Source organism: Clytia hemisphaerica, unplaced genomic scaffold, assembly GCF_902728285.1.
Source record: "Clytia hemisphaerica strain Z4C2 unplaced genomic scaffold, Clytia hemisphaerica genome assembly, whole genome shotgun sequence".
Classification (NCBI taxonomy): Eukaryota; Metazoa; Cnidaria; class Hydrozoa; order Leptothecata; family Clytiidae; genus Clytia; species Clytia hemisphaerica.
In genome coordinates this window covers 825,760-847,162 of record NW_027103676.1, presented here as the reverse complement: position 1 = coordinate 847,162, position 21,403 = coordinate 825,760, and the positions used below count along the sequence as shown (strand labels likewise).

The window sequence follows — 21,403 nt, the reverse complement described above, 5'->3', positions numbered from 1 at the left end:
TGTTTACTAAGTTATATCTAACTTTTAAACAGTTTATTGAATTCAAATGAAACTTTGCCAATCTATTACTGATAAATAGGGCTAACTCTCAATAGCAAAAACATTGCTGTATCTCTTCCAGTTTTTTTCATTTCTTGGTAATTATGCAAAAGTTTCACCTTTTTTTCTACTCCTACCGACTAACGTTTTTAAAAAAACATGTTTTAAAATTAATTTTTTGACGTATTTTTACATTGAATTAATCCTTAGCATGTAAGTAATCGCTGTTGAAAATTTTGTTTCAAAAGCTTAAGTGAAACTCAACATATTCAATTTCAAAGACAACCATGTATAATCAAAAACATAACAAAATGATAAAACTGACGTCAAAAACGAAAAGTAAAAAATACAGACCTAGACGTCAAAACTGTTCAAAAATACCCAGCTTTCGTTTTTTTATATTCTAATATTTGGAGAATACCAAAACGCCGTACAATGTAATACATTACTAAACAATTTCCCCCCAAATATGTTTTTGAGCATTAATAAGATAATAAGATAAAAGGGAAATTGGGCTATGGATTGAAAGGGACATTGCAGAGGGAATGCTCTGACGCCCATTTCCCCAATGGTCACGTGTAACTACCAGATGTCATTGGATTGTACAATGTAATGACTTCTTTCTAAATAAAGATCACAAATAACGGAACAGTTTCATTTCTGGACTGGTCAAAAGCAAAAAAACACGCTTTTTAGCCGTCCTCTGTAAAAATGGAGTGGGACAGTCCTGTCAAAAAGAGAAGAAAGAAAAACGTAACGAAGAAGAAAGCAGAAATATGCGTTGTTGGTTGCCGCAACGTTAAAGAACCTTTGACTTGTTTTTCATCTAAATCATGGGAGGTAAAAAGATTTTTCTAGCTTTTCTCTCTAATGAATGAGTTCCATTTCTGAGACGAATGCGTATTTTTGCCGTGGTTTCAGATGGCAGATGGTCAAACATGAAATAAAACTAGACAACAAGGTTTTAGCTGAAAAGTCAACTTGCTTTTAACTAATAATGGATTTGACTACTGTTTTTATTTTGATTGCCGTTTTTATTTTGATTGTCGCTTTTGACAAACGTAGTCACGTGATGTATACTGAATCTAATTTAGACGGTGTATAATGCGGCGGTATCTCGGAATGATGATGGTTTGATTGCCAAGTACACCAACAAGAATGAAAAATATGGGTACCATAGAACTTGCTACCAATCGTACACGAATCCTAAGGACCTAAAAAGATGCTTAAAGAATTCGAAAGAATTACTTGATAGTCATTATCAAGTCTCCAGTCCTACCAAACCTAATTTAAGTAAGTTGAACCTTGATTATATGAATATGCTTTTCATTTTTTGTTCGCAGAAGTCAACTATATGGGGATGGTCCTGGCAAACTCGATTGAGACAGGGTTATCAATAGCTTGATAGATACTCACGTTTTGAGAACAGTGGTCTTTAACACTAGTCAGTGTTTTTTGAAATTTAATCTCACTAAACGCCTGCGATAAACATTAGTAGCACGTGACTAGTGTTAAACACCACTTTTTTCAAAATGCTAAAATATTTAGAACTAGTTTTGATTGTTTCCAAACTTTAATATAGCTACCACCATCGACACCGACACATCGTGCATCTTTTGTAACAAAAGAAAAACATCGCAAAATGGCACAGGATATGAAATACTTCTCCAGTGTACAACTGAATCCTCTCTTGAAATGATTTCATCGATAATTGGTGAGAAGTCAACAAAGGAGATAAAAAACGCATGGTATCATCGATCATGTTACCGAATTCGCTCGAAGCCAAGTCAAGCCTTAAATGATTGTTCAGATGAAACTGATTTGACGCGTGAAGAAAGTTTCGAAAGTCTAAAAGCCCATGTTACCAAAACCATCATTGAAAAGGGAAAAGTTGTTAAAATCAACGATCTCCGGACTTTCTACGAAGATGACCAGACCAGACGAAATCTCGAAGTCAAAGGAACCACAAACCGACTTGTCAAACTTCGATTACAGAACACCTTTGGAGAAAAGCTTACCTTTTTTAAGAAAACGGAAACATCCTGCGAGGTGGTGTTCAACAGCGCGGCGCTAACGATGAATATCGAAGCAAAGTCAAAAGAAGAAAAAGTCAAAGAAGTTGCTCAGCTCATCAGAGAGGAGATCGAAAAAATGCCAGCACAGTTTTCAAAATGGCCTCCGCCAGCAGAGGAATTGAAACATGAAAAAGTTATCATTCCACCATTTTTGAAAATGCTACTTACTTCCCTTTTGACCACCAAGAAGCCATCCGACCGCACTGTTAGATTAGTGAAATCGTTGGGTCAAGACATCATTTACAACTTTTCATCCGGTAGAACAAAAACTGTCAAGCACTGCCAAGTTGGTTTGTTCACTAAACGAAAGACCGGATCAAAACAAATCATAAACTGTTTGAACAAGCTTGGTCACTCGACGTCCTACTGTGAAGTCAACCGTTTGGAAACTGCGTTTGCTGAACGAGAGAATTGTAATAAATCAATGGCAACTTATCTTCCATCTAAAGTAGTTCCTGGTCTTTTTGGAACTTTTGTTTATGACAATGGTGACCATAACCCTGAAACAATAAATGGCGAATCTATGCATTGTACCAATGGCATCCTGATCCAAAAACCGTCCGCTAAACAACAGCCAATTCCTCAAAAGCCTGTCTTCAATTCATATTCGAATAAAAGATCATTCAATGGCATAAGAAGCGATTTGGAGCCGTACTACTCAGTTGCAAGGAGCAGCCCAAAGCCAATCAGCAATATCGCCTTTCAAAATTTTACCACCGTCAAAACACTCTCCAAGAAAGAAGATTTCATTTGGATCATAGCACGTCAACAGGCCAGTCAACTTCAAAAACCCTTGCTTCCTGGTTGGACAGGCTTCCACAACCTCACTAAACCTGAAAACAAAGATCCACATTCAGTCCATTACCTACCATCTATTGATAAACCACCAACAGAAATGTCCACAATTCAAGAGATTCTCAAACAGATCAAGGTCAAATCAGAAGCAATCGGCCTTGAGAGTGCTGATGCTGTCTTCGACCATGCTATATATGCCAAAGCACTGGAGGTTATATTGGATCCAAAGAATTCCGAGATGAACGAGTTTATCAACCTCAGAATGGGAGGATTCCACGCCAGTCTTGTTTTCATCGCCGTAATTTGCAAGCGATTCTATGATGCTGGTTTGAAAGACGTCTTTGTCGAGACCAATCTTGTCGGGTCAGAAATGACGAATTCCGTTCTGAGAGGGAAAAAGTACAACAAAGCTGTAAGGGCGCTAAAAATCATGCACGAGGCTTTACAACGATTAAAGTTCGAGGCGTTTGAGAACTGGCTTGAGGAGAACAAAGCAACCGTCAGGCTGACTGAGGTGTTTGAGTCAAGCGATTTTCACATGTTTTTGGAAAAGCAGAATGAGCAAACAATGAAATCTGCTACGACAAAAGCTGAAAAACTTTTCGAGTTGTTTCAGATATTCGAAGCTTCGATCAATCACGGTGATCTAGGACCAATGGCACAATTTTGGCAAAGCTTTATCGATATGAGTCAAACTTTGTTGGATTACATAAAGTCAATGCGCACGGGTGATTGGGATCTCCATCTATCATCATCAGAAAGTATGCTGAAGTGGTTTCATGCATATGACCACACCAACTATGCTCGCCATTTCACATATTGTTGGTCAAGTCAACAAAACCTCTCAAAAACACACCCGGAAATATTGAAGGAGTTCAAGGAAGGAAATTTTGTGTGCAAACGTACTGCGGGCTCTTTCAATATGCTACCACCCGACCAAGTTATTGAGCAAACAATAAACAAGGATCAGAAAGGACCCGGTGGCATCATTGGTTTCAGTACGTCAGAGAATACAGTCCAACGATGGATCTTAACAAGCCATATCGCCGCGGAGATTTCAGCTGACTTGAAGGAGAGTCTTGATATTGAAACTGCCAGCTCAAAACCGAAAGATTTAAACGAAACGATGAGATCTCGTGACGAAGAAGACATCATCAAGTGCATTGATATGATTTCTGCACGCAACAATCCGTTTGTAAAAAGCAGAAAGCTGATCGGTCTCTCGTCCGGCGTGGTAGCCTCAGACGATATCACAAACGATCTTCTCACTGCAGCAGATGTTGGTGAAAAACAGCTGAAAAGATTCGTTGCGGAAAGAATTCAATCGTCCAAAATCAAATTCCACGACGTAATAAAACGAAACAACCTGAAGACCTTCAGCTCAATTTTCAAAACAACGCAGCATAAAGTCAACGACCAAATCATCACTATCAAAGCAGACCGAAATACATTCTCCCGTTTAGTCGTCATACAGAGTAGCAGATCCATCGACCTGAGAGTGGTGCTCAATTTCGAGCTCTGCTCTGTCCCTCTCTCACTGTCCGAACCGAACGGAACTCTTGTCAAGAACAACAAGGCCAACTTATTCAATTCATTGATTGCTGATATCCCCACTGTGTCGTCTATTCCTTCAGAGCATTCTGTGATATTTGATGGAATGGTCTTGCTGCAAAAGCTACCCAAAACTCTGAAGTCATTTGGTGAAGTTTCTGACTATCTTCTGAAGAAAGTTTTATCCGGAACAGCTAAACAAGTATACTTTGTGACGGACCAGTATCTTCAAAATTCGATCAAATCAATGGAACGAACCAAGCGATCTTCAATCGGCACAATCCGCGTGACAGCTCAACGGCGAGATCAAAAGAAGCCCAAACAATTCAAGCAGTATTTACGGAGTGCAGAAAACAAGATAGAGCTGATCAAGTTTCTGGTCAATGATTGGACGTCTAACAAACTTGCTATCACACTCCTTAAAAATAAAAAGCTTTTTGTCACGATTGAAGACCGTGCTTATTCAATCAATCTAACCAGCACCAAAAAAATCGAAAGGAAAGCAGTCCCTGAGCTGTCTAGTCAACACGAAGAAGCGGACACAAAAATGTTTTTGTGTGCTGGACATGCAGCTAGATGTGGGTTTCAAAACATCAAAATCGTTACTGTCGATTCAGATGTTGCTGTGCTGTCAATATACTACCAGAATTTGCTCCAATCGTCCCTATACTTGGAAATCGGAACATCAACGAAAACGAAATTGTTTGATCTGAAGAGGAACACTATCGACAAAAATCTCCGAGAGATTCTACCAGCTCTTCATGCAATCAGTGGATGTGATTCAACAAGTGCATTCAGCGGAATCGGAAAGGTACAACTACTTTATTATGCTATGAAATTTTTTAACAAAGAGCATGGAGCTTGAAGGCGATCTTTTTCAACTCAGAATTTAAATTTGAGAATTCCTTTCCGTATGCGATTCTTATTAAATATGTTATACTGTGGCATTCTTTGACATTTTAAGAAATAAGTGTTTTATCTGTTTTGACTTTTTTTATATAATATATATTTTATATATTTTAATATATTATGATAATATTTTTGTAGGTAAAATGCAAAACAGTGATGATGTCGAATAAAAGATTCATAGAGGCGGCTAAATCAATCGGCAACAACTACAACATATCAGACAATGTTATCAACACGTTAGAAGAATACATGTGCAAACTGTACGGTACTGATCATACCAATATCAACGAAGTCCGTTATCATTTGTTTACAAAGTCAAAAACAATTCCTGATCCGAATAGGTATGTTTTCAGTCCACATCCTTGAAATTTCACAAAAAGTATCTTCTACCTGTAGACCATCCTTTGTTTATTTGTAATTGTTTGTTACCGTTGACATAAAATAAATAGCCACAAGAGGCTAATGAAATTCAACCTATTTAAAGCTTATGAAAGTCTTAATGAAATGAAATATCCTTTTGATGTGGCACTGGCATTAGTAAAGATCTGGAAATACAATCGTTTGTTTTATTTCTACTTTAAGACTTCCACCAACGAGAGACGCATTGTATCAACACATCAAACGAGCTAACTACCAAACCCGAGAGTGGAAATTTGCAATGGACCGGTTTTATCAATGGGAATCCCCTGTTGGGCATGGTACGCTCATATTTATTGCTAATTTTTGACAAAATATATCAAATAAGCTAGTAAAGGTAGTAGATCGAACATAAAGATGTCGGTAGGGTTATGATTAACAAGGGTTATTTTGGCCTATTTGAAATTTCTTCTTGTTTAAAGAGATGCATTTGAAATCTTTAGGATGGATGGATACAGGAGGCGTACTTAATGTCAACTGGATGGAAAACAAGCCCGCCCCTGACGCAGTTCTCGAGTTTGCATCTTGCAAGTGCAAGAAAACTAAATGCTGTAACAAGCAATGTAAATGTAAATCGCTTGGACTCCCTTGCACCGATTTATGTGAATGTGTGAACTGTGAGAACGAACCAATCGCCTCTGAAGAGCAGAAAGACGACGAAGTCGTCGGTGATGACGAGGGAATGGACGATGACGTAATCGATTTTGACGATTTATTGGATGAAGGCGATGAACAATTCTTTTTATAACTTTTTATAGCTTTTTTTTATTCTTTTTTACTCAGAAAATGAGCCTTATTAGTTAAAATTTTCTACTTTGTTGCTATATCATTGTTTATAACAATATTGACATGCTAGTTTCAATCGCTAGGAATATTACTTCAGTCGTTGTAGGTTTTGTACTTTCTCATTAATTAATCCAATTCAAATTACAATTTTCCCTAGGATAAAGTAAAATTCTTTAACATTGAAGCTCGTTTAGTTGGTTCAGTGTTCTGCAAGAGTGTGTTGGTTTTGATTTTGTGATACTTTAGGTATTGCGTATGTTAATTCATTCTATTTGTACGTAATTTGTTTCAATTTTATGCTTGAACATCTTAAAATCATCTTTGACGTTAAAATTCTTCATATTTCTGGTCTGCATTTTCTACCTTCCTTTTTTGACGTCAGTTTTATCATTTTGTTATGTTTTTGATTATACATGGTTGTCTTTGAAATTGAATTTCTTGAGTTTCACTTAAGCTTTTGAAACAAAATTTTCAACAGCGATTACTTACATGCTAAGGATTAATTCAATGTAAAAATACGTCAAAAAATTAATTTTAAAACATGTTTTTTTTAAAACGTTAGTCGGTAGGAGTAGAAAAAAAGGTGAAACTTTTGCATAATTACCAAGAAATGAAGAAAACTGGAAGGGATACAGCAATGTTTTTGCTATTGAAAGTTAGCCCTATATATCAGTAACAGATTGGCAAAGTTTCATTTGAATTCAATAAACTGTTTAAAAGTTAGATATAACTTAGTAAACACAATTGACGTCAAAAAGATATTGCTATTTTTGCATTCCGGTCCGTAAAATAGACATCCACAAGAAAATTTCGGACGGCAAACAAGTAAATTCGGAAACTTCAGGCATAGTGCTGCATGATGATATATGTTTGCACGTGCCTCTACGACTGTCATAGTTGACCTCCCCCAGCTCCCGGACTATCTGTGTGTGAACCCTTGTTGACAGAATTTCTAAACTTTGGAAACCCCCCAGGCAAACACACATACCGTGAGATTGGATAATTAGCATCAGTGGAGGCTAGCATTCATAGCCCTCAACAGGCCATATTTTAGAAAGGCAGGGCAGCGTCCGTTGATGGGCAGAAAGGGCACTTTTTCTTGTGTTTTTCTGCTAAAAAGGCTGTTTTTACCAAAATTTTCAAGATTTTAGGAGGGGCGGCAGCGTCCGGTGACCGGACGCTAAAAGGGCTTGAAAAATGGCCTGCTCAAATTAATGACCTGGCTGGTCATTAAAATACAAAGTTAAATCAAAACAAAAATGGTAGAGTAGAGCCGCGAGCGTAGCTGCACAGTTCACTTGTTTTGAAATTTTGCTGCTTTGATTGGTTAGTCATTTAATGCCTATGCACAGTCAGGGCCTCCTTTCACTTTATCGATATTACGCAAACGGCAGTGTGTGCTAAATTATTTTGGTTTCGCTTTCGATTTCAAACAAAGGTCGTAGCAACAGGGCGCGCGTACATAACAACGGGGCTGGGTAGAAAAATCTAAACATAGAATTCAAAAAAAATACTGATCATCGTATAGAGCACTAACAAATACCCCCTTTCTATGTTTAGTTTGTTCTACCTCAAATTATAACTGAAAATATCTTCAAAAAACCTTTGTCCGCTATCAGCCTGTGCGGTAATCTTTGCCCACTTCAATTCTTAGATAATGAATAAGAGAGGTGCGCTTTGCTAAGCCGTGCTGGCGGGCGATAAATTTATGTTTACTTATCTTGTATATTTTAGTGGTATTTATCCAATGAAAAGGATGTTGACAAAATATGCACGGCACTGACAAAATATGCACGGCACTGACAAAATATGCACGGCGCTGATAAAATATGCACGGCATTGATTATGACATCATGCTTGGCGCAGGTAACTTGCCTGCAGGGAGATTTTTTCCTGCAATGTAGGTTTTTGAAGTTAAATCGCTGCCAAAATTTGATCCTTCAAGTCGTCCCGTCGTACTAGAAGTCGTCCTGTTACAGTTTTTGGTAGTCAAATCATCCCAAGTTTCAAGTCGTCGAACTAGAAGTTCGCAGGTCGTTGAACCATACCAAGTTCCTAGTGGTTCCTATCAGAAGTTAACTTGTCGGAACTTGGTACATGTTCCAATCATGTATGTTTAACTGTATTCATAAGGGTTCATGTCATCCATCAGGTATATATTATGGAGATGAAAATATAAATTCACATTGTTGAGCTCTTCACGTGCACAAAAACTGCACACTACACGAACATAACATTATCTCCACAACATTTTGATTTTTGATTTACGAAACAATAAAGTTTTTTTTCAGTCGACTGCCAAAATTTGCGACGAGTCAACTTCTGAGGCAGCGACTCGACTTAAAATTTGGAATGTTTCTACTTCCAAAAGATTCCAAGTTGCGAACTTCTAATGCGACCTGCGGACTTCTAGTGCGATGGGACAACTTTTAGTATGAAAGGACGACTTCTAGTACAACAGGACAACTTGAAGGATCAAATTTTGGCGGCGATCTAACTTCATACAGGTTCGGCCTGATTGGCCATCTTTTGGCATATTACTTAGCAGTACTTTCCCGCGCATTTTGATAATTTTGATACTGCGCATAATTTATGGAAAAGCTGACATTGCAGAAAAAAGGAAACAAAAGAAAATGAAAACATAGATTCATTTAGAAACAAAAACAAACAAAATGGCTGTTGACTAGAAGTCTAAATACACGTGGCTGATGTTTTGATGTGGTTTTGAAAGTCTTCAGAGCTTGTGAAAGGTTTTTAAGTTGATTGTGTTTGCCTGGATTTCCAAAATTCAGAAAGTGTGTCAACAAGGGTTCACACACAGACTGTTTATAACATTCTGTGTCAGACTAATCTACCTGCACCAAGCTCTATAATCTTAGAGCTTTGTGAGGTGAGGTTTTTTGTTTTTTTCTAAGATTATGAGGTTGGATTTCCAGGCTAAGACTGAACCTGCATACAAAAATCTCCCGTTAAACAAGCAGCAAAAATATCATAAACTAAACTGAACAAAGTTTAACGCTTGGATTCCCAGGCCAGTTTTGAGCGTTCACCTCCATAATAATTCATGTAATCACGTCAGTCGGGTTCATCATACAGTCTGAGAAATCCTCTTGCACGCTTGACTCCCAAGGCTTTAAGCGCACCATTACACATAGCTGTCAACTTCACCTTACAAAAATGCGGGTGAGCTCTAAGTCGGAAAATTTTTCCCTGATAATCCAATTTTTCCAAATCGAAATATCAGGGAATTGGGGGAATTTTCCCTTGAAATCCGAATTTAAAGGAAATTTTTTTTCGGAAAATCAGGAAACTTTTCCTCCCAATTTTCCAAGATCAGGAAATTTTGTCATTCCGCTTTTTCAAAATCTGAATTTTTTTCAGGAAATCAGAAAATTTTTGGAAAAGTGGGAGATGCAGGAGAAAATCCTGAAAATGCTGGAGATTTGGCTGAATTTTTTTCCCACAGGAGAAAACGTTGGCATGTCAATATTTTGGCTTATTTTTCCAGTGGAAATGGATCCCAGTGGGTGGGTGAGAAGAGGGCGTTTATTCAATTGTCATGATGGTGTGTTATATATCTAACTATTCTTTTGACCAAAGGTTGAAAAATAAATAGATAAAAAACGTAAGAAATGGGTTTATTGTCGACAGTGAAAACATTATTGAAATCTTGGAGTGGTGAGAAAAGGAAACGCGAAGATGATGATTGTGTTGAAAACCAACAAAAAGTCAAAGTAAGATTTTTATTGACATTTCTGTCAAGGTTTTATTTTTAAGGTTAAAGTTTTATATTTTTTGTATTTTTAATATTTTACATCAGGCCATTAAAATTTCATAGAATGAGGGGGGGGGTGGTGGACGAACCTTTTCATAGCAAAAAACATTCCTGGATAATTTTATTGGTAGCTCTGGTTTGTAAACGCAAGCTGAATGAAAGTTTTGATTATATTAACTACTACTACGAAAAAGCCATTACATTACATTATAGAATACACAAGAACGAATGAGGAATCAATCAATTACGTCATCTTTCATTCTCCTTTGACTTGATTCTAGGAAAATCAATCAATTTTTCTTATTACTAAAAGTTTAGTTGTTTTTATTTCTTATCATTTCAGCGTGCAAGAGTAAATAGCTACACACTGACACCTGTAGCCAAAACATGCAAAGAAGCAGAACTCATGAGGTAATAATGAATATTAAACTTAAAGTCTGGAGCCAGATTCTCAATTCCTACCAAGCGAAAAATTTGATCAGATTTTTTAGAAAGTGATAGTTAGCTTATGTTAAAACTACTCGATTGACTCAGAGGAATGTGAAGAGATGGAAAAACAGCTTCTTGAAAACAATGGAAAAACTGCTCGTCATATACCAGGTCTCTTGCCCTTAAGGGAGTTTATGTCGAGTAAATAGGTTTCTTTTGTTGTCGCTATAAAAAATCTGCATAATTAGCGTGTTGTGACAAAATTCTTTTGTTTCAAGCCTGATTATGCGCAAACTTTTAGGGCTTATATTTTGGGTACAGCTCTCCTATACGAAAAGGTACCTATATCTTCTTGCTCAGAATTTCCTAGCGATTCTACTGATATAACCGCATCATGACCGCATCATTATATGGAAAGCTAAAGCGCGAGAAAATTATAACTTCATCTTGATTTTACTCGACTTCTGACAGTTTTACAAGAACCCAATTTAATATCACTGCGTTAAGAATTTCTTTTTCTATACATTGGTAAAAATATTGCTCCTTATTCTTAAAAATTGAACTAAAGTCTATTCACGATAAGTGTGCACTCTTTTTTCTTTTACCTATAACTTTTGAAGGAATTCTTCAATCTTGGCAAATTTGGTATCGTTGGAGAGATATTTGTGAGTGGAACAATTTGAAATAAAAAAGTTTTTAAAAAAATTCTAAAAACGAAGATGAAAATGAAGAAGAAAAAAATTAAGATCTTTTAGAGAAGTGCTATAACTTTCATTTTCACTGGAGAGATTCTTTGATTTTAGGAGGTCATCACTGTAAAGAAATTTCACTAAAATATTTATTCAATATAAAGTTATGTTACAAAGTTAACAAGTGATTGACCCCAAAAAACAGCAGAAAACAGCAGAAAACAGCGTTTTTAGACGTCAATCAGCTTATAAATTTGTTTGATATCTTTTGACTGAATGATTATTTTTAAGAATTTTTTTCACAGTGATGACGTTCGATAATCAAGGATTCACTCCAGTGAAAATGAAAGTTATAGCACTTCGCTACAAGATCTTCATTTTTTTCTTCTTCATTTTCATCTTCGTTTTTAGAATGTTTTCAAAAATGTTTTATTTCAGATTGTTCCACTCAGTAATATCTTTCCAATGATACCAAATTTATAAAGACTGAAGAATTCCTTCAAAAGTTATAGGTAAAAGAAAAAAGAGTGCACACTTATCGTGAATAGACTTTAGTAATCGGCAAAAAAGGAAAAATAAATTTTCATTTTTATCATCGAATCATGTAGTCTGAATCGCAGACCTCTACAAAACCCCAGGTAGTATAGGTCTGCTTAATGATCTACCAACCGCTTTCCGGTTCGCAAAGGAAATCTTTGCGAGTTAATAATTTGATTGACATTGACGTGTACGCAAAAACGATCGTTTCGAACGTTTTCAATGGAATATTTACATTCGAAATTCGAATCCCAGACCAGAAAAACAAAACAGAAAAAATATTAAAAAAACAATCTGCTGCGCGCATTATGTACAGTCTGTAGATTTATTTTCGACTTTTGCTTTTATAAGATATCTGGTCTGTAAATTTATCAAAACTTTTCCATCATCTCTTCGGTCGAAGCTCAAAAAATACAAATATGAACACAAAAGTGGAAGAAAACAACCAGAAACACTCCAATTTTTTCAAAGAATTGAAGCTAAGTACCTGAAAAGATACAAAGGTCACACAGTATTAAAAAGTGAAATGGCAAAGCTGAAGAAAAGTTCTTTGTTTGTTTTTAACATTTAAAGGCCCTTGTTGAAGGAACAACAACACTCCCTTTTGTAGAATCATAAAGATCTAATGTCAGAAATATTCAGTATGACCCCAAAATGTACTGTATATACATAACTAGAATACCTTGAAATAATCTGCAACATATCTGTAGAACTGACAAAACAATTATCTGGAGCAAACGAATCCAGTGTGGTAAAAAAATTATACACTCATACAAGTCCAAATTCAAGCATTAAAATGTAGTTTTATGAAGCAAAATTTTGTTGGTGCACACAGAAGATACATCAGGGTACATAAATTCAATAAATCTATAACTTCTTATCTTTTACAAAATCTCCACATTAAACAAGAAAGGAGGAAGAAAAACAAGCAAACTTCCTTCCGCCTACTTTTTTTTCGAAATTCAGATATATTTTCCAATCTATCATTTGGTGCCTCATAGAAACTTTTAACATTACGTAATGTTAAATTTGTAGACACTCGCCAGCTAAAAATGTCTTTAGCCGTATATCGGCTAAAGGCGGCAAATCTCTGGACAAAGGAAATATAGCTTATTAAGCATCCTCTATAAGGAGCACGAATCCGTTAGTGGATGCCAGCAGCCTACGAATCATGTAGAAACCGTCCGATTTGTATGGCGAGCCGTCTTTTCTGGACTTTCATTTAATGACTTAATCAACGTTTTTACAATAGAATTTTCAATAGAAGTGATTGTTGAACTTTGAGTAATCAGAAAAGCTGTTTTTCCATCTCTTATACATTCCTCTGATTGACTCAAGATATTTCTAACGGAAAATTTGAATGAATTATAATTTGACCCATATCGAACAGTACTACACCATAAGGTTGCCACTTACAACAGTGAAAGTCATATAATATTTGAAAAAAAATGAAATTTCTTATAGCTACAAACGATTTGGAAGCGCTCTAACTAAGGTTGGAAGGGTAGAGTTTTAACTCTGAGTTTTAACATTAGACTTTAAAAGCTTAAGATCTGAGTATTCAAAAGTTCAAGAATGGTCCAATAGGGCTTAGAATATAGCCTGGAAGTCTATAAACTCTTCCTGAATTGAAATATTTCATAAAATTTAACAAATAGCCCAAAAGCGACTTTCTCGCCAGAACTTTAAATTGCTTAACCCTTTGAGTGCCAGGGTCTTTTTTTCTAAGTTTTTTTTTTAAAAATCGCTAGTTCAAACTTTAAGGGCTTATATCTCCTGATCTAGAAAGAATTAGAAGCTCGTATATAGCTCGTTGGATAGCTTAGAGTCTCCTCTTTCTTTTGGGCGCCTTCGGCGCCGCCCGATTGAGGAAGGGCGTGGTGGGCGGCGGCCAAGGGGGGGGGTACGTTAGGGGAATTAAAGCAGTCAGGCCCGCTGCGCGGACCTGACTGAACTGATGGAAATGTGCCCAGTGGTAAAACTTCAAATCAATTCACTAGAAGACAGAATAAAGTAAAACAGGGCCAAATTTGGAGGTTCTTGGATCACTCGTTGACCAAAAATAGTCAAAAAACGGTCAGAATCTCAAAAAAGTGAATTTTTGTCAATTTTTTGCATTTTTTTGACTTTTTTGCTTAAAATCTCGCTGGAAAGACTCATTTTTGAAATTTTTTTTGCTTGACCATAAAGGACAATCTAATTCCTACGAGTTCGACCAAAAATAACGATTTCTAACTCAAACTGGGCATTACAGGAGGGCTTCGCCCTCCTATATAGCCCATGTCGTATATATACGACATCGGCACTTAAAGGGTTAAAACGAGGAATTAACTGAAATTCTCAATATATCTTGACAGAGATTGTAGAGCTGGAAAGATAGGAAAAGAAACTCATTTGGGACTTTTTTTGAAGACACCAGACTTTTTAACCTTTAATACTGTGATTTTTACTAAGATGGAGGTATATTCATGTAGGAACATTTAATTAATTTCTTATTTGTCTCAGACGCCACAATCATTATTATGATTACAATGAAGAAGTGAAATCAACGGAAACGAGAACTGTTGAATTCAAACAAGGTGGAGTGCTTTTCAACCATCACAAATTCATGCAGGCGAGTATCAATTCTTGCAAGATTTTTATCAAACTTTGTCATGTTGTTGTTTGCTAAATTAGAATTCTAAATTCATTCGGTTAAATTATTCACAAGAAAGAGTGAAAAATCCAATGATATGTTCTGTTCTGAGTTATTTTAGTCCTGTCGTAATATGTGGCTTTTCCAAAAAAGAACATGGTATACCCCCTGTTGAGGAGGTCCATCCCTTTGACTGGAAATGCTGTAATCCCCTGGAATTCCAGGCAATTTCAGGTTTACACCCCTCTGGAATTCTGAATTTTAGTAGGATTTAAAAAGCTACCCCCATGGAATTTCAGTTATTTTTGACAGATTTTTGTATCTCCCTATGGAATTCTGCCACATATCAAACCTTACCCCTTGGAACAGAAAAGGACTCCTCAGCAGGGGGTATACGGTTTTTTTCTGGAAAAGCCCAGGAGTGATAAGATGTAATGTGAGTTACTCAAACCTTTCCAATCTTTTCAACCTTTTTTCTAACTATAACAGTTGATACAGAAGTACGGTCCGGCATTTTTGAACTGCGAAGGCGGTGTTTTATTGGCAGGCGTTACTGATGATGGTGAGTATATCTTGGTTTAAGTATCTGGATATTTTTTCAAATTTGATTCATCAATCTGAAAATTTAAAGGTTTTATTTTTACATAAGTGTTCCCGTTTCATATCAGACATGTCATGTCTCATATCATGATAGTGTCTCCCTTTTGTTATATTGTGCTGAATAAACAAAAAAAAATTCCTCTTTCATGCTCTACATCTGTGTCAATTCAATGTGAAAAAGCTTGTAAATTGAAATCGACAAGTAAGCAAACGATATCACTCTTATTTAAAAACAAAACCTTTAAATCTGATCATGAAGAACTAGCCTACTAAGAAATTAATTTTTGTTGTCATAAGTTGAAAAAGCTTGCTTGTTGAAAGATATATAGGAAAAGGTATTTTTTTCCTTAGACGGACGGAAATATCTTTGATGGTCGGAAATACCCTTGCGTAATGGTTGGAAATATCAAAGATGGGCGGAAATATATTTTGATGGTCGGACATATCTTTGATTTTTTTCAAAATCGTGGGAAAATTGATGGTCGGAAATATCCCGAGCTTCTTTAAATATGCTTTGTCAGCATATTTCCGCCCATCTTATGATGTTTCTGACTATTATTACGCAAGGATATTTCCGACCATCAAAGATATTTCCGTCCGTCTAAGGAAAAAAATACGCGATGGCATGATTGGGTCTTTTTTGGCGTGAAGGCGTGATCTATGATTTTTATGATTTTAAAAAGGGCAACACGTGATTGTTTTTTGGACCTACCCCGGTGGGCTGTAGGTCCTATAAATTAACCTCTGTTCGTTCGTCCGTTCGTTCGTCCGTTCGTCCGTTCCTTACTAGCTTTTCTCAGGATTGGCTCATTAGTTTTTCCTAATTTTTGGCACAAAGATGCAAAATGGTAATGCCCAAAATGTGACGGAGCCCGATTTTCGAAAAAAATTCATTTCCGGCCGAAAATGCCGGAAATATGCCGGAAAAACCGGTTTTTTGGCATTTTCTCGAGATTTCATCATTAGTTTTTTCTGATTTTTTGCACAAAGATGCGTATTAGCAATGCCTAAAACATGGATTAGTCCGATTTTTGAGAAAAATTCTATTCCGGCTGAAAATGCCGGAAATATCCCGGAAATCGCCCGTTTTTGCAGATTTTCATTGGACTTTTTTCCTTATATTTCGTTGTTTTTTTCACACAAAAACATTATTTGTAGCAATGCCCACCATCAAGCATGGTTTATTGTCAATAAAAGTGATTTTTGAAGCCGGAACTTTCTAAAAATCGCCGGAACAGCCTATTTTCGCCGGAAAAACGGTATTTCTTGAATTTCTCGAGCTGTACTTTATATTTTTTCATGAAATTTTGCACACTGATGCAAAATGGCGATACCTAAAATATGACAGAGCCTGATTTTCAATTAACGTACTTTTCCGGCCGAAAATGCCGGAATATGCCGGAAAAACCGGTTTTTTGGCATTTTCTCGAGATTTCATCATTAGTTTTTTTCTGATTTTTTTGCACAAAGATGCGTATTAACAATGTCTAAAACATGGCCTAGTCTGATTTTTGAGAAAATTCTATTCCGGCTGGAAATGCCGGAAATATCCCGGAAATCGCCGTTTTTTGCAGATTTTCATCATCGGACTTTTTCCTTATATTTCGTTGTTTTTTCACACAAAAACTTATTGATAGCAATGCCCACCATCAAGCATGGTTTAATTGTCAATAAAAGTGATTTTTGAAGCCGGAACTTTCTAAAAATCGCCGGAACATTCTAAAAACGCCGGAACAGCCTATTTTCGCCGGAAAAACGGTATTTTCTTGAATTTCTCGAGCTGTACGAAAAATATTTTTTCCCGGCCGAAAATGCCAGGAATATGCCGGAAAACCGTTTTTTTTACATTTTCTCGAATTTTCATCTTTAGCTTTTTCTGATTTTTTGCAGAAAGATGCGTATTTGCAATGCTCAAAACATGGCCGAGTTCGATTTTTGAGAAAAAATTTTTTCCGGTTGAAAATGCCGTAAATCGCCGTCTTTGCAGATTTTCATTATATGTTTTCCTTGTATTTCTATGTTCTTCACACAAAAACATTATTGATAACAATGCTCACCATCAAGCATGATTCAATTGTCAATAAAACTGATTTTTGCGACCAGAACTTTCTATTAATTTTTCCCTACAACCCTTCCCTCTCCCCCCATCAACAATCAATGATGAATTTATTGCGTTATGCATTTTCGCTAAACGATATAATTTCTGACTGATTTTTTTCTCCTCGCATTGCTATCTAACTTTCATCATCAGGTAGGTCCATTCAGCATCTAGCTTGTTTTTTTTGGTGTGATTATGATGAACTCCACTATTTTGAATTCTTTAACATTTTGAACATTCTGCCCTGCTTTTACTGCGTAAAGGGTGTCACTCAATTTATTATAAACATATCTTCAACTTTCAGGTCGAGTGAAAGGACTCTCCATTTCATCGAAAGAAGAAAACAACATCAAACTATCCGTCAAAAATGAAATCAACCGATTCCGACCAATAGTTACGTCAGATTTATGGAGGTACGGTAGATCCTTCTAAAATCTTGGTTGTATTTTACAGTAATACAATCCTAATCAAAGACAGTATTGAAGAGTAATACTATTCTAATCAAAGACAGTATAATATCAACTATTCGTGAGAAAGGGTCAGGTTTTACAAAGTGGATAATTTTTAAAGTACAGTCGACGCTCTTTAATTCGACGCTCTACTATTCAATACACTCTTTCCTTCGATAATATTAAAAGCCATCGCTGACAAGAATCTTTCATAAACGAAGCTCTAATATTCGGCACGCTCCCTTATTCGATGCAAAACTTATTCCATTGACAATCAAATTTGAGAGCGTCAACTGTAAGAATATTTATTATTTTCCGTCTCTATCAGTATAATGTCAATCCATAATATTGTTTGTTCTGAAATTTTGTAATTCTGCGCAAAGAAAGTACTAAATCTGTTCCTTTGAAATTTATCGTCAAAGCGTCAAACCATGCGTACTCTGTACCAGACCAGATTCTATCTCCGTTTATCGCTTCGTAGTACGGCAATGAATTTTGAAATTAACCGTGGATACTGACAACAAACCATGTGACTGGAAATTATTTCTTTTGTTATAGCATCGATTTTGTACCAGTGGCAGGTACTGGCAATTCAAGATTGTATATCCCAGAGAAATTAGTGGTAGAGATCTGCTTTAAGAAAGGTAGCATTGAAAAATTGTACGAAAATGGAGAACACCAGGTACTAACTTACCAACATTTTTACAATAATTTTGATATATTTGGAGAAGTTTATAGGGTTTCAGTGTTTTCTCAATTTTTCAGAACATATTCAGGAAGAAATAATATTTAAAACCCTGCCCTTAGTCCTCTTTTCAAAAACACAAACGAAAAAGTGTCGAAGCTGGATCGGCAGTATAAAAAATGAGATCTGAATGCTGAGCTTGCAAAAACATTGCAGTTGTTAGAAGAAAACATCAAAACAAAACTGCGTGTCTTTCGCTATGTTCATTTGACAATAGAATGTCTTCTTTCCAAACATACATAATAACGAAAATTAATTTAGAACGCTTTGGGGACAAACTATTGGTCACTGCAAACCCTGCAAACCCTACAAAAAACCCATATTTACAAATCCTTGGTCACAAATTTGAAGGGTTTGCAGCGTTTGAAGGAGATTCAAACACAGTACCTCTTGAGCTACTTTGTTTGTAGATATCACAGGAGTTGCAGCTGAATTTCAACCTTTCCTCAGCAAAAAGAAATGTGCAAATCTTTGGGACATTCAAACCCTGCAAACCCTACAGAAAATTTACAAAATCTGCCATATTTGTTTTTATTCTTTGGTTTAATTTACTAAGATTAAAAACCGCTATTTGTTACGAATGTCAAAAATGGATGACTGACCAAGGATAAACCATGTGACTTCTCTTCTCTTTATTATCACAGCGGGCAGACTCACCTGTCAGACCAATTTTTAGCCATCCTTGAGCCGGCGTTTGTTACGGAGGAGAGAAGAAATCATGTAGGCAATCAACAAATTTCAATCTACAAACCCTGCAGATTTGCAAATTTTTGGACAAAGTTGCAGGAGTTGAATATCTTGTAGATGTTGTAGCAAATGAAGGTGGCCAATAGTTTGTACCCTTTGACGTAAAAATTAAGAAGTAAAGAGGAAGAATCTTTAATAATTGAACGAAATGGTTTACAAGAAAAAACTAAATATTTTGCATTGCTTTTGCAGCATACAGCTTCATATTATAAATTTTCTTTAACGCTAATTAGCTTTTCTCAAGGTTTTCTTACGACGAGATGGTGGTGTACAAGGCCCTTTGCGTCCATTAGATATTAAGAATCTGGTCATTGCGAGATACAACGAGGTGAGTAATGAATTTTTTGAACTTTTGTATTGTACAAAAATATAGTGACTACCTCACCAAAAACCGATTTTTTATGCGTAAAAAAAAAGCCGTGGCGTCTAGTATAGGCTAACAATAATAAGGTTTCACTCCGTAATCAAATCGACTTTCCAGTGCACCGACTGGTCGGTGGTCTATGCTCTACATTGAGATCCAGCTAAACTCCGAACGAAAGCTATTTGACGTACATAGCTTTTGTGATGCCTTGATCTTTACAACATTTTTTTTTTGTTTACAATATCCTTCATACTACAGTCATTGTCAAAATATATTGACAATGTTAGGTATTTTAACGTTTTTCAGAATCAAAATACGTATATAAGTCAAAAGTACTTCTACTTTATTTCATTTATAAGGTTCTCACCATTCTTTATTATTTGAGGAAATAAGTGGGCTCTCGCTTAATTGAACTTCTTATTCGAATATCTTTCTATAATCCGAACCTTTCTATAATCCGAACTTATTTCTAGCCCCGTCAAGGAGAATCGCTCTTAAAATACTTTCTATAGTTCAAATCTCTCTATGATTCGAACAAACAAGATTCCCTGTTCGAGTTCGAAATAGAGAGAGTCAACTGTGCTTGTTTTTTTATTTTCCAGACGTTAAAGCTGAGGAGAAACCAAGTGGAACGTGGTGATTTATCACTTGAAAAAACATCTACCGGTTGTCTAAGCACAAAGAAAAAATCGGTTAAATTGGTGGTAGATCCTAAGAAGGATGCAGAAGCAAAAATAGTGGAATATAAACCGACAGAAACAGAACAACAACGACGTGAAAGACTGGCAAAGAAAGGGATAAAGCTGGTAGATTATAATTCTGATTTCTTTTGAGGATAGTTGCTGCTCTAATATGATCAAAAATTGCATTGCTAGCAAGCGGCCTACAAAATGGTAGCTCAAGTTATTAGAATCAACATTTAAAGGATATAAAATGATGATCGGATGGAACATCAGTTTTGGTTCAGTGGTTTTTGGTTGCTAAGCAAAAACTGTTGCTGATGCTAGAGCTTAAAACACAGTTTTAGCCATGTTCTGTTTTGTCGAAGATTATAGAAAATGACTGGAAGCTTATTTTCTTTAAAAGAAAGGACCTGTTTTTATCATATAACCTTGATCGGACTAATTTTCGCTAGATTTCTTTTCGCGAGGCAAGAAAAAAACGCGAAACTCCCTGTATCAGTTTTCGCGAAACTGCCTTTTGAAAAAGTTCACGTGGTCGAATCCTGCAAAAATCAGTTGAAATGGCCCTGCGAATGCCCTCAAAAAAAAGTAAATTTACGGTATATTTTACGTCTAAAATCTTAGTTTGAAAAAATTAAAATCTCGCGAAAGTTTAATCGATCATATTATATTTTTGTACATATGCTGTAAATAATTCTTATAAAAATATTTTTTTTACCTGGTTCAGAATTTTTAAGTTACTAAATTAGTACCAGTAGCCAGAAAGTATATTCTCATTGAGTTTCTCTGGTTAGTAGTTTATTTTCCTGCTAATTTTTATGGCTGATCACATTTAGCTTGAAGATGTAAAGGGTGCTTTTAGTAATCAATCACCCTGAGGAAAAGAAATATATTTGACGAAAAAATTGTCATTCGTTTTTTTTTGGACAAATTACGATCGGACTATTTCGAAATATTTTTAATGCAATCTCGGGGTTTTCAAGACCTAAATCACACTCCAAACTATGTTATATACTATAGATTGAAGGGGTGGTAATTTCTGTATCCAGGGTGATACTTGAACATTCATAGTTGATTGAC

The 21,403-nt window shown here is 36.0% G+C and overlaps 2 protein-coding genes across 3 annotated transcripts; both read left to right on the top strand.

Annotated features, from left to right (window-relative positions):
- The first annotated feature begins 746 nt into the window (after nucleotides 1-746).
- LOC136803641 (uncharacterized) lies at nucleotides 747-6,573 on the top strand. The gene is made up of 6 exons (XM_067060373.1): nucleotides 747-879; nucleotides 1,134-1,332; nucleotides 1,622-5,271; nucleotides 5,508-5,710; nucleotides 5,952-6,067; nucleotides 6,230-6,573. The coding sequence occupies exons 1-6, from the start codon at nucleotides 751-753 to the stop codon at nucleotides 6,532-6,534; spliced, it is 4,602 nt and encodes a 1,533-aa protein (XP_066916474.1). The 5' UTR covers nucleotides 747-750; the 3' UTR covers nucleotides 6,535-6,573.
- A 3,600-nt stretch (nucleotides 6,574-10,173) lies between these two features.
- LOC136803639 (schlafen-like protein 1) lies at nucleotides 10,174-21,201 on the top strand. 2 transcript variants are annotated; one of them, XM_067060371.1, is made up of 8 exons: nucleotides 10,174-10,306; nucleotides 10,691-10,758; nucleotides 14,508-14,616; nucleotides 15,127-15,199; nucleotides 17,640-17,748; nucleotides 18,343-18,466; nucleotides 19,521-19,604; nucleotides 20,243-21,200. In XM_067060371.1, exons 1-8 carry the CDS (start codon nucleotides 10,205-10,207, stop codon nucleotides 20,471-20,473), a joined length of 900 nt encoding a protein of 299 aa, XP_066916472.1. In that variant the 5' UTR covers nucleotides 10,174-10,204; the 3' UTR covers nucleotides 20,474-21,200. The 2 variants fall into 2 exon arrangements, with proteins under 2 accessions (XP_066916472.1, XP_066916473.1); XM_067060372.1 differs by lacking the exon at nucleotides 19,521-19,604 and having other exon boundaries at nucleotides 20,243-21,201.
- Nucleotides 21,202-21,403: the final 202 nt, after the last annotated feature.